This window comes from Micropterus salmoides, unplaced genomic scaffold, assembly GCF_014851395.1.
Source record: "Micropterus salmoides isolate LMB-PRFRI ecotype aquatic unplaced genomic scaffold, ASM1485139v1 Ms_hic_scaffold_10, whole genome shotgun sequence".
In the NCBI taxonomy this organism is placed as follows: Eukaryota; Metazoa; Chordata; class Actinopteri; order Centrarchiformes; family Centrarchidae; genus Micropterus; species Micropterus salmoides.
This window is the reverse complement of record NW_024040041.1, coordinates 19,292,487-19,305,530: the sequence shown is the minus strand read 5'-3', so window position 1 is coordinate 19,305,530 and position 13,044 is coordinate 19,292,487. Positions and strand designations below refer to the sequence as shown.

The 13,044-nt window shown below is 39.7% G+C and overlaps 1 protein-coding gene across 1 annotated transcript in view; it reads right to left on the bottom strand.

Annotated features, from left to right (window-relative positions):
- The window catches only part of abca3b (ATP-binding cassette, sub-family A (ABC1), member 3b), a 33,637-nt gene that overhangs the window by 17,907 nt on the left and 2,686 nt on the right, over window positions 1-13,044 (bottom strand). The window contains exons 3-8 of the mRNA XM_038700855.1: window positions 9,578-9,824; window positions 4,531-4,658; window positions 3,803-3,968; window positions 2,890-3,149; window positions 1,870-1,986; window positions 1,110-1,230 (exon numbers count right to left, since the gene is read on the bottom strand). Of these exons, the coding sequence (XP_038556783.1) occupies window positions 1,110-1,230; window positions 1,870-1,986; window positions 2,890-3,149; window positions 3,803-3,968; window positions 4,531-4,658; window positions 9,578-9,824 (1,039 nt within the window). The remainder of the gene's footprint in view (window positions 1-1,109; window positions 1,231-1,869; window positions 1,987-2,889; window positions 3,150-3,802; window positions 3,969-4,530; window positions 4,659-9,577; window positions 9,825-13,044) is intronic.

Below are 13,044 nucleotides of genomic sequence, written 5' to 3'. Positions count from 1 at the left end.
TTTAGTCTGTGTTGTTGAGGCTGAACGGGGTGCTTGAATTTCACGTGGCTGAAGACAGAAGCTCAGTGAACAAAACATTTCTCTTCGCCAAGAAAAAGCAACGCAAATACACCAGCAGCCTAAAAACATTTATTAAGTCAGTATTTACATGACTTGAATATATACACTCTCATAGTTGATCCAATAATACTGTCATGTGAATATAATGAGTTTTACTATGTCTAGTCAACATAACAGTTGTTCAGATCTCTGTATAGTTTAAACATGTTTTTTATAGCTCATGTGCAATTTACTGCTACTTTTATGCTTTGGACCAACTAAGAGGAGGACATGTTTCCATCTAATTGTCATGCGAATGTTAAACGGACTTTTGAAATGTCGCAAAAAACTGATTAAAAATAATTAGTGCGAAATATGTGCGTTTCCATCAGCTGGTTTGAAGCGAATAAACCAGGCTACGGCTGCTGTAGTTAGGTCAGTAGTTGACGTTACACATGGCTGTAATAAACAAGATGTATGCCTTCCAAACCAGAAACAAAACCAGCCTCATGGAACTGATGGCCATTGAGCTTTGAAAAATGGAAAGGGGTCCTCAGGAATGTGTTTCAAGTGAGCAAGTTGCTACCAGCCACGTCTCCGAATGCTATGGGAATATCCGGCAAGATGCCAACAGCGGACACAGCTGATCAGACGTGACAAGTTTGCTACGTCAGAACGTATTTGGCAAAAGTGTTTCCATCTCCCATTTGGTGCATTAACAGTTTTTCAACAAAGGCAAAAACCACCTGAAGCGAGCATAAAAACTTTTTTGTAAAATTTGTGAATACGATTTTTTTTTTCAAATTTTGCCGAATCCATCAACCTTTTCTAATGCGATATTTCATAATGCACATAAAAAAACGTTGATGGAAACATGGCTACTGTGACCTACATCCGAGAGATAACAGCGTTGCACCCACTGTACATTTCAGCACAATGTAACAGGAGAGTGTCGTGTTAAGGGCATCTAACCACACAAACTGTACAGTACAAAGCAAGAGACTGACTATTGATGATTATGACTCAGAAAAGAGTGGACACGCACACACGCACACACACAAAACACACACCACGTGAGAAGAAGGTACTGATCATGAAGCTGAAGTTGATGGTAGCCACAGTGAAGAGGAGCAGGAAGACAAAGATCAGCGTGGGGTCGCTGTTGGTCAGCACTGCTCCATAAGGGCTCACCTAAAACAACAGTTGAAAAACAGATAGTTCAAGTAATCAGTTATGTGCATGAGGCACATTTATAGCCTCTAAAGGAATAATAAATTAATTCCTTCACCTCAAAGGTTGTGATAATGACTTTAAGCTTTGGTAACTGCACTAACGTAAGGGTCTGTTTTACCTTTACTACGCATGCGCGGAAGTTGTGATGCATGCGTAGTAGAAGTATAACCGGTCGGGAAAAACGCTTTTTAAACCTTATTTTGGGTCAAAGTTGTCAAACTCTTTCAGCGATTTTTATCAGATTTTAATTCTGATTCTATTCATGTAGTTTTTATGTTCCGGTGACCAGTAAAAGTGCAGTTCTGGCTCTCTCCCCATTCATTTAGATAGGAGCCTGGTCTTGTTAGTCCAAAATAGCTGCCTGGAAGCGTAGCAGGACTTGCCTAAAAGGACTTTGGTCACACTTAAGTATTACTGTGAGAGCTGCAACTTAGCTACATATTTGTGCGCTAAATAAACTCATACTGCAGGTTTTTCTACTATAGATAATGACACTGCATTACCTTTTGTTTATCTAAGAAACTGGTTAGATATGTGGTGAAGCCATTACGCGCTGGACTGTAGCTTAGGTAACAAAGCTTTGTAACGTAAACTCACCTGGATACAGAGGAGCAGAGTGACAAAAAAGACTGAAATGGACAGGAAGAGAAAGAACATGAGGAACCAGGCGCTCCAGTGGAGCCAGTTGCTGAGACCCATCATCCTCATGTACTCCTGAAATGCACAAGAAAAGGTAGAGATTAAGGATCAGCTGTTCAGTTAAGTTAGGCTACGTTCAGACTGCAAGCTAATGTGACCCAAATCCGATTTATTTGCCCATATGTGACTCAGATCTGATCTTTTTATGACAGTGTGAACAGGCCAAGTGACATGGAATCTGATCTTTTCCAGTTCGGAATTGGGCCACTTCCATATGTGGTCCAAATCCAATACAGATCGGATCTTTTTAAATGCGACCTCAGTCTGGACACTCAGGTCTCATTTGATGCGACTTTGACGTCACTGTAGAGCAGCTGTTCTGCTGTAGACATGCGCTATGAACGAAAAAGCTCCACATAAAGCCATAATTAAACATGTGGCTCTCTTCCTTCTCTACCTCGCTATCATCTGCTCACAAATTCCCTTTCTTATACTTAAAATCCACCGGACTGGGGCTCTCTTCTGAGTTACGTGCATGCTACTTGTCTGAGCGGACACAGTGTGGGGAGAGAGAGAGAGAGAGACCGAGGGAGTGAGTTGTGGGGCAGATGTTTTGTCCAGTGCCAGAAACCGTAATCAAACGAACAGAAAGTTGTCAACACTTGTCATAATTCGGGAGAAATGTGACCCATGAGAGGACAATGAACGGGAGTCTCCCACGAGCTAACCGAAGCTATGGTGCTCCTCGTTTACTTCTGTAACCTGCAACAGCATCGTCGTGTTATTCTTCTGCGCATGCAGGTCACTTTCAGGATGCGGACAGTTCACACTGGAGTCTGATATGGGCCACATATAAATTATAATGTGAACTGTCAAACAAAAAAAATCTGAATTGAGCATTAAGGCCTGCAGTCTGAACGTAGCCTAAGTCATTTCAGCTCCAAGAACAACAGCCCAAATAGAGACAGACAAACCCACCTTGAGCTTCCTCTCCTTCTCCTGCACCACGGCCCGTACGATGTTGAGGGAGGTGTAGGTAAAGCTGAGCACCAGTAGTAGAGGCAGTTGGTTCTGAATGGCCAGGATGAAGACGTCATATATAAAGGCAGGGTAAGGAAACCGTGACAGGACCACTCTTAACTGTCGCAGCAGAGAGGTAGCAGCAGTTCTGTTGTAGGAGCGCATGATGGCTCGGTCCACTGCATGCTGTACGGCCAGGAAACCCTCTCGGTAATAACCTGAAAAGAGAAAAGAGATATTAATAATAACCACCATTATATCAGCATTAATCTGGGTCCAATTATGCTCTAAGGATGACTTCATCTTTTGGAGCATGCCTCTTTTTGGTACTTCATTATGAAAAAGGGGTCTGGGTGGGTGACAGCCGAACGGTGTCTAACTAATCCCCATTTCATCATCATCAACTCCTTTAAACTTGACAAATAAAACAAACAGATGGACAAACGTGAAGATAAAGCTAAGAGGTTTTGATGCCTCCTGAACAGTGCCTGACACCTCGCGAATGCCCAACAAGGGAGCACAATGCGTCCTGACAGTGCCAAAACTAGATAACACAGATCATGCCAAAGATGTGTAGGGCCGCGGTTACCATGGAAACAAAGCCTGAAGAGACGGCTCTCGCTCCTGCGCCTGTGGAAAATAAGTACTTTTCATCAATTATAATCTCTCGGTTTTTTGAAGGAGTTCTGTAAATCTGAATAGCTTCTCTAAGAAATGAGACGTGTTTAAAAATTTGTTTTTGGATGAGCGGCCTTGTTCTCGTTAAGGTTTAGCAGTGTCGCAGCAGACAGGATGTTTTTGGTTTGAGAAAGAAAAACTGGGAGAGACAGACAAAGTACACAAAGACAAGGAAAGAAATTGGGATTCTCACCAGGCGTGCCCCCCTCCTTGTCATACTGCTCCCTCGGCCCCGGCAGTTGAAACAGGGGATAGAGGCTGAGCGTGTGCCAGTCCAGGTCATTATTCGGGTTCAGCTCTGACCTCTCTTTTGGTGGGGCGTTGCGTGGGGTGAAGGTGAAACGCAGGTGGTAGCTCACCTGTATATGAGAGGGACTCTCTGTTAACTAGGCTTGAGTCAAAACCTCATTTAGTTTGTTATAGAGTGAATTAATCAACTAAGCAATAAATAAGCTTACACTATGCACTGAATCAAAGGGTTACAGTGTGTTTTGGCAAATTAAATACATCATTGTCTGTTTTAGGCTTTTCACATGACACATTTTGGGCCTCTTGTTGTTGTGAAACAACTATATATATCCTTAAAGTTAACAAACATGGTTTCAGACAGTAGAACAAAGTGCCTGAACCAGTATTACTGGTAACGCATACTACAAATGTATTCATTCCTCCCTTTACTGAGATCAGTAAAACATTATTTTACAGTGTTACATATTTTACACCTCTCTTAAGTAATTGTGCTTCTGTTAAAATACAGAAAAGCTGAATGTACATGTTGCATTCTAATGTTGTGGCTCGACTCTGCAGTGTCTCGGATACAATTACCAGACAGCAAAACAATCCACTGCAGTTGCATCCTACTCCTGAGGCGCAACAATTGACCATCTACCTGCTACAGTGTTTATGTTTGCTGCCTTTTACCTTTACAGGCAGAGGTTCATCATCATGGGTGAAGGGGTGCTCAAAGACCACAGCAGCCAGCAGCTTTCCTGACAGAGGGTCATTTTTCACATAGTCCTCAAAATGCTCCTCGGTCTCAAAGCCACGCACTGGAGACACACACACACACACACACACACACACACACACACCATTACATGTGATGTGGTATTCATCTCACATACATCTGTTTTCATGCCCGTCTCATTGCCTGACCTTGGTGTTCGCTGCTCTCACTGACAGCCAAGAAGTTGGGCTAGACGCTGTCAGCATACTGATTTCTAGGGCCAATCATTACAACATAAAAACCCAAAGGGGTAAAAAAGTACACTTGAATATGCCCACAAACATGCTTTCTTTGACACATATGATACATCACACAAACAGGGAAGAGATACATGTGAAACTGAAACCAACAAAAGACGTGATAACATGACCATAGACAGCTTGAAAAAAACCAAGTAGTCTAAATAGAACCGAATGAAAACAGAGTAGGACAATAAAAGATAAAACATGTTTGGTTTTCTTATCACTTTTGTTTAAATTTCTTTTCCAGAATTGGATTTCTCAATGCCGCTTTTTTCCCCCTACTACTCAAGCACACATGAAGGAATTCTAAATCTGGCAAAGGACATCAGTATAGCACAGTGGACCCAAAGTTAAATCTGGGTCAGTCTCATAAAATAAACATTTGCATGGAGACACACAGAGGGAAATAGGTCAAATACAACCAGCTGCCAAATACACTGGTTCAAACATGCACTCCTCACACTGCTCTTTATTTTAGCTGCTTTTCTTGAACACTAGTAGTTTAACGCAGCAATTTCCAACCAGGGGTACTTGTTCCAGAGATTACTTCTGCAGTTGCCATGAGAAGGTACATGGAAAGATTGTGGAATGGCTAAACTAATTTGAAAAACTACAAATTTATACAAACATTTTTGTGGTGAGGAAAAAAGTAAACATTGAATTACAAATTGGAGTGATGTGGATCTTAAAATGCATTTAATACCACTAAGTTAGCCACGCTGACGGCACAAACCTTCCACCAACCTGAGTCAGTTGTAAAACCCTAAAGCCACATGCTGCAATTGCATGAATACTAGTTAGCAGCATACATTACAAGAGTTAGCTAAAATGAATGTATACAGTGAGGAAAATAAGTATTTGAACACCCTGCTATTTTGCAAGTTCTCCCACTTAGAAATCATGGAGGGGTCTGAAATTGTCATCGTAGGTGCATGGTACAACATTATAATAAAGTCATTGGAATACTGCTGACCTTGAGACTCACTAGTATATGACTTTATTCCTTCCCCACTTTTAGGTTTACGGTGCAGTCTAAGTTGCTCCACTGTGAGAGACATAATCTAAAAAAAAAAAAATCCAGAAATCACAATGTATGATTTTTTAACTATTTATTTGTATGATACAGCTGCAAATAAGTATTTGAACACCTGTCTATCAGCTGGAATTCTGACTCTCAAAGACCTGTTAGTCTGCCTTCAAAATGTCCACCTCCACTCCATTTATTATCCTAAATTAGTTGCACCTGTTTGAGGTCGTTAGCTGCATAAAGACACCTGTCCACCCCATACAATCAGTAAGAATCCAACTACTAACATGGCCAAGACCAAAGAGCTGTCCAAAGACACTAGAGACAAAATTGTACACCTCCACAAGGCTGGAAAGGGCTACGGGGAAATTGCCAAGCAGCTTGGTGAAAAAAGGTCCACTGTTGGAGCAATCATTAGAAAATGGAAGAAGCTAAACATGACTGTCAATCTCCCTCGGACTGGGGCTCCATGCAAGATCTCACCTCGTGGGGTCTCAGTGATCCTAAGAAAGGTGAGAAATCAGCCCAGAACTACACGGGAGGAGCTGGTCAATGACCTGAAAAGAGCTGGGACCACCGTTTCCAAGGTTACTGTTGGTTGAAGATTGGTCGAGGCCGGGTCTTCCAACATGACAATGACCCGAAGCACACAGCCAGGATAACCAAGGAGTGGCTCTGTAAGAAGCATATCAAGGTTCTGGCGTGGCCTAGCCAGTCTCCAGACCTAAACTCAATAGAGAATCTTTGTAGGGAGCTCAAACTCCGTGTTTCTCAGCGACAGCCCAGAAACCTGACTGATCTAGAGAAGATCTGTGTGGAGGAGTGGGCCAAAATCCCTCCTGCAGTGTGTGCAAACCTGGTGAAAAACTACAGGAAACATTTGACCTCTGTAATTGCAAACAAAGGCTACTGTACCAAATATTAACATTGATTTTCTCAGGTGTTCAAATACTTATTTGCAGCTGTATCATACAAATAGTTAAAAAATCATACATTGTGATTTCTGGATTTTTTTTTTTTTTTAAGATATGTCTCTCACAGTGGACATGCACCTACGATGACAATTTCAGACCCCTCCAAGATTTCTAAGTGGGAGAACTTGCAAAATAGCAGGGTGTTCAAATACTTATTTTCCTCACTGTATATGGTTTAAATGGTTAGATAAAAGGATTCAAGTCATTTATAAACATCTGAAATAGTTCATTAAAATTAAAGAGTGAGCATTTTAAATAGTTAGCCAAGTAACTAATGGATATGGTTCAACTAGTGGGGGGGAAAAAAAAAATAAAAAAAATTTAAATAATAAGCTAAAATTAATATATATATGTTCAAATAGTTAGCTAAAGGTAATGAATACCAGTTGAGGAAATAATAAATTAATAGATAACTAGTTGAAATAATAATCTACAGGAAACATTCAATCACAATGTTAAAATTCTGTCAAGCACGCCGCTAACTGCGGACTGAAGCTAAAATTAATGCGGTTAAAAAACTGATTTTTTAAGATGCAACTTACAGTTTTTCTCAGTCACTTTGGTGCATTTCTCGAATCATCCTTAACATTTGCAAAACAGTAAGTGCATTTCTTGAAACAGGTAGTACAAACAGCAAAACACAGTGGATTAACTGCAAAAGCCCATAACTTGCTCAAAATCCTTAGTCTATCTCTCAAAAGCAAAACTTTATGTCATTGAACTTGTCAGTGCCATAAGAACGACAAGTCCTTGTGTCTTGTTTATGAACAAGCAAGTCAAAATGTTTAGCCATCTTGTCAATATAACAGTGTACTCTGTAAGTATTTTCTGATGTACACTTTGGCTAAGATTTTGATGACAATGATTGAAAATGCACGAGGCTGCACTTTTTTTGTTTGGCATATATCACTTTCACCAGTACAAAGTTATACATTGCAGGAGAGAGGACAGGAATCACAGCTAGGCTTTTACTGTTGGTACTGTAATTTGGACTGGACTGTTGCATTGGATACACCTCTTTGGCTGAAGTTCCGGTCTGTTGTATCTGTTGTATGTAATAGTTGTTTATGGTCCGTAAGAAACAACATTTCGTTTAGCTATATACTTGTAGGCAAAGGATTTAATAAAGTATTTTAACTTTGATTTTGATAACGTGTTCAACCATTTTGCATGTAGTGTATCTACAAAAGAGAAGTCAAATTAACTTTGTTTAAACCAAAAAAAATAATTGAGATTACACAATAGAGGAAATCTCATTTCACAATTCACTATTTCACAACTCGTAAACACATATACAAGCTGTTTCAACAAGTAATATCTTTACAATAAAAAAACTTTTTTAGTGGCCCCAGTTCAACAATCCTTGTGTTGTTTAAATATGAATGACTATGACATGACTAAATATCACAGGGCTTTTTAACTGCTGTCAACTGAATCTGTTCAACAGAATCCATTATTTTAGTCTGAACATTGAGGTCACATTCTGGTGGTCTTCTGTGTGCATGACATACTAAAATTCAGCCTTGATCATTCCCTTCCACCTTTTTCCTCTGAACACCAAGACCTGCTAAATTATTCATTAATGGCTGAGCTGGGATCTTACACGGCAGTGTGAAAGACAACCTGCAACTACACAGATCTGTCTACATGCTGCTACATCTCTGAATTCAGCCTCACACTGCTGCTATTTGTCCATCTTGCTGAGGGTCTGTAAACGTAAAAACAAATATGTAAACAGCCAGACTGCACACTGCAAGTCAGACTCTTTATGTTTATCTGAACAGCTGGAAGTGTGTGTGAGTGTGTGAATTAAAAGAGGCAGGTGTTTAGGTGTCCTGAGAGAGGAGACTAACATGCCACAGTGTGTGAGCTTTCTTTCTTTCCCTATTTACTCCCAACTGAAACAGGAGAGAAGGGTGTGGCCTGTTTCTAGTGGAACCATTATTCCAAGCTCTGTCACAAATTACACTTGGTGTCAAGTCAAAATTGTACCTCAAATAGCTGTAGAATGTGATGTGACTGTCAGAAATATCCAGAAAACTTATTTTCTGTTTCAATAAACCTCAACATGAGATTGGCTGTATACAATTTTTATTACTTTTTACTATTTCCATGTACCGCTTTATTATATCTATCTGAATTTAAAATGTTTTATGAAGCATTACATTCAGAGAATGGATATCTTAAAAATGTTTGACATTTTGAGAAATATACTTATTGGTTTTCATGCCAAAAGTTAAAGGAGAGAATCTTTTCAGAGGGACATTATTCAGCACATTACCCTACGTAAAACTATAAATTGTCTTTCTACATTTCGGTTTTTAAACAGATTTCAAAAGAACGAGATCTTCTCGCCTAGCTCTCGGGAAGAAAACAAAAAAAGCTTATTACCGAAAATGTCAAACAATTTCTTTAACATAAAATGCAGGCTGCGAGATGGCTAAAATTACATTGAAGAGGAATGAAAAACACAAATTTGTTCGTTAGTGGAACGTAACAAATTTGTTCGTTAGTGGAACGTATGTATTGAATGTTACTGAAAAATGGCCACTGACTAATCTTCAGTGCCAAACGGTGTTAGCTGTTGATTGGCCAAAGGCAGATGGAAATTATTTTAAAGGTAAATGCCCTGCTTTTCAGAGATTTGCATTTGGAGTTGCTTTTTAAACAAGCCTACATTGCTGTACTGCCACCCATTTCCTGCCAAACTACTACCTACCTGAGGAGAGGACCAGGCTGCCTCGCACATCCTCTGCCACCTGACGTACCACACTGGAGTTACCGGGCACATAGGCCAGCTGTAGGTGTTGCATGAACCTCTTGGGTAGTGAATCTACACCGTAGCTCTCATAGACCGTGGCATTTGGGAAATCTTTAAAAGGCACCTTCTGACGTAGCACAATGAGGATGCCGGAGAAGAGCAGAGGCAGGAGTATCTCCACCAGAGTTACCAAAATTTGACGTTTCTGGAGAGCAGGAATAGAGATAATCAGTCATCTTTTTTTTTTTTATTTTTTTAAAAAGGTATGAATTATTAATGAATACCAAGCACAGACAGAAAAGGTATTGAGATTAATAAACTGTGCAAACTAACCTCAACTAACTACAAAAACGTATTCATTTCAAAGTGTTCAATATGCTTTGAAAATGCTAACTACAAATAAATCTTAAAAGAGGTCAGGTATTGGCACAAATTTATCCTTTTCACGCAATTCAGAAATGAAACTAGACAATTTCACAGACAGCTGAATCAAAGCATAATCTATGTGACAGCCTCCTCCTGTTGAGTGATTGGAGTACAAAGTCACTTGGATGGTTTCAGGACATTACAATCAATCTTAGCGGCAATGTCAGACCTTCTCCAAAACCTGTCAACGCATAGCTAAATGCTTCAGTGTCATTTACTTTGATCAAATATTATGGGATTAATATCCTGCCTTGATTCAAAACTGAAAATAAAGTTCTGAAAGGTTGAAACTAAGTTTTTGAAAACTCAAAATCTTAAAAAAAAAAAAACAAATTTTGCAAGATCAAAAACTAAGATTTGCAAGCTAGCAAAATGTAAAAAAATCTCTACAAACATTATGTTGTTTTTGAGTTTTACTTCTTCAGAACAACTTTTCAGAGTTTCAAATTTGTCAGTGTTCTCCCAGCGTATTAGTTTGTTTTCCAGGTGTTGTGTTGTTCTCCACTTGTTATTCTGTAGCTACACAGTAATATTATGAGTGTGGGCTGTATTAAAAGTATCCACTGTTCTCCCATGCTCTAATAACACAGTAACAACGAACTATGTGCAGTTCTCCCATGCTTCCTCTGTATTTACACATAAACAACAAGACGTGTGGTGGATTAAAAGGTATTTATTCTACTGTTTTTAAGTAATTTTTTCTGTTGCTCTCCTCCTCCTCCTCCTTCTTTTCGTCCTCCTGTGAGTGATGACCACTTGTCTTCAGTGCTTTAGGCCATAAAAGAAAAAACAACAACAACACAAATAGTTGTTACTGGTTAACTACAGTAGAGTCAACTTTAAAATGACTCCACTACCACACATAAAACGTGGTTTAATAGAATAATCACATTTAACAAAAGCATACATTTTGGCTTAATAACTGTCGAGATTTGTCTGGTTGATAGTCTCCATTGATAGTTTACTGTAAGTTAAGCCTGCATTTTACACAGCATAAATTAGCCTAGAGGCTAGCGGATGTTATTTATACTCTTTCTTACTCACCGCTGGTTCAATTACTGCATCTCCCGACACAACATCATCGCGCTGATGAACAAACCGCCCTGAGCTACTTACTACCCATTGCAGATTTCTTCTCTACATCCATGCACCGCTTGGACGGAGACAGCCAGGCCGTCCAGGGAGCGGTGCTTCCTGAACACGTTTCCTGTCCGCGTCTGTCATTGGCGGAGCAGTCTGTCAATCCCTCTATCCAGTAAATATGACTTGTGATTGGACTGTACTTCAGCAGACAGCCAAGCATTGGCCAAGAGCAGAAGGCCCTGACTCCAGGCCTTTTTTAAAGTTCGCTCAGTCTGATGCTGCGTTCCATTTACCTCAGAAGTCGGAGGTCGGAGCTGGGAATGACGTCACACCCGAGTTGACGGCGTTCCAAGTCGGAAAACCTCGCTTGGCTAGCTGTTTGTTTACAACTAGCCAGGTTAGCTATTGATACGCCGGTTGATTTAGTGTATTTACTCACAATAAACACTGTAGCAACACGTCCACAGACAGCTGTTGGACAGCACTTTGTGTACGAACATTTATATGAGTCACAAGTACACAGAACTGCTAATAAACAGTATAAACTACAGCTTTCACTAACTGTTGATACCCCACAGCCATCTTGGATCACGAAGTCGGGGTAGTGCGGTTCTCCCGACTTCCCATGTCGGGATTCCGACTTAAGGGGGCGTTCCCTTTTGAAATTTTGACCTTTGAACTCGGCAAATTCTGACTTCCCATGTCAACTGGAACGCACCATGAGTTTAAGAGTTACAGAGCAGAGCTGCGTGACAACGCTGCCACAAATCACGTGAGTCGCAAGCTGGCAACTGTGTAGGCGTAAGTGGGTGTGGTAAACTCGGTTCTGAAAAAATAGTCTGCAATAGAAGTGCAAATGTAATGTAATGTAATAAAGTTTCGCCCTTTTGAACCTCAATTTTCAGAGTTTCAAAACTTTTTTTCACACATTTACACACCAGTTTTCAGATCACCATTTACAAGGTTTCAAACCTGGAAAACAAACTAATACGCTGGGAGAACACTGACAAATTTGAAACTCTGAAAAATTGTTCTGAAGAAGGAAAACTTAAAAACAACAATGTTTGCAGAGATTTTTTATTTTTTTTGCAAGCTTGCAAATCTTAGTTTTCGATCTTGCAAAACTTTTATTTGTAAGATTTTGAGTTTTCAAACACTTACTTTCAGACCTTTATTTTCAGTTTTGAATCAAGGCAGGATATTAATCCCATAATATTTGATCAATTTGTTAATAAAAAAATTTAAATTAATTATCAAGCATGCATGCATGCTTAAGTCCTGACACCACTGTAACTTGTACAATGAGTTTTTGTTATGTATGCGTGTGTGTGCTACAGCCTTATGCTGCAGCCTCAGTATCCAGGAGATACAGAGCAGCCACGCTGCCTCTGATGCCACTGGGACAAGGACTGGCATCCAGGGACTGCCAACTCAACACAACACTTCAATGAGGCACCAAATAACAAAAGGGGTAATTGTCTTAAGCAAGTATCTAATTTAGTAAAACATAGGCTATCACCTAGGAGTCATTAACCTCTTCAATTACTGCTGTGTTACTGCTTTTATTTTATTTGAGTAAATAAAAAGGGTAGCTCAATAGATTTCAACTATATTTTGTATGATTAAATTTAAAAACATCTTATATAGGGGTTAGTAATGTGCAAAACAGATATATTCCTTGATTCACAATGTAATTCACACATCTTTCATTTGGCTCTGATTAGGCTAAATGCTATTGTAGAACAAAGAACAAGCCTATTTGATAGCATAAATAGTAATTACAGAGTAGCAAACAATGAGCAATGAACTATAATCTCATCAGCAATCAAAATCTGCTGTAGCTGAGCTGGAAATATGTCAGCATGACCCCTGATTTTCTAAATGTGGCCAGCTGTCGATGGGGATAAGTACAGTAC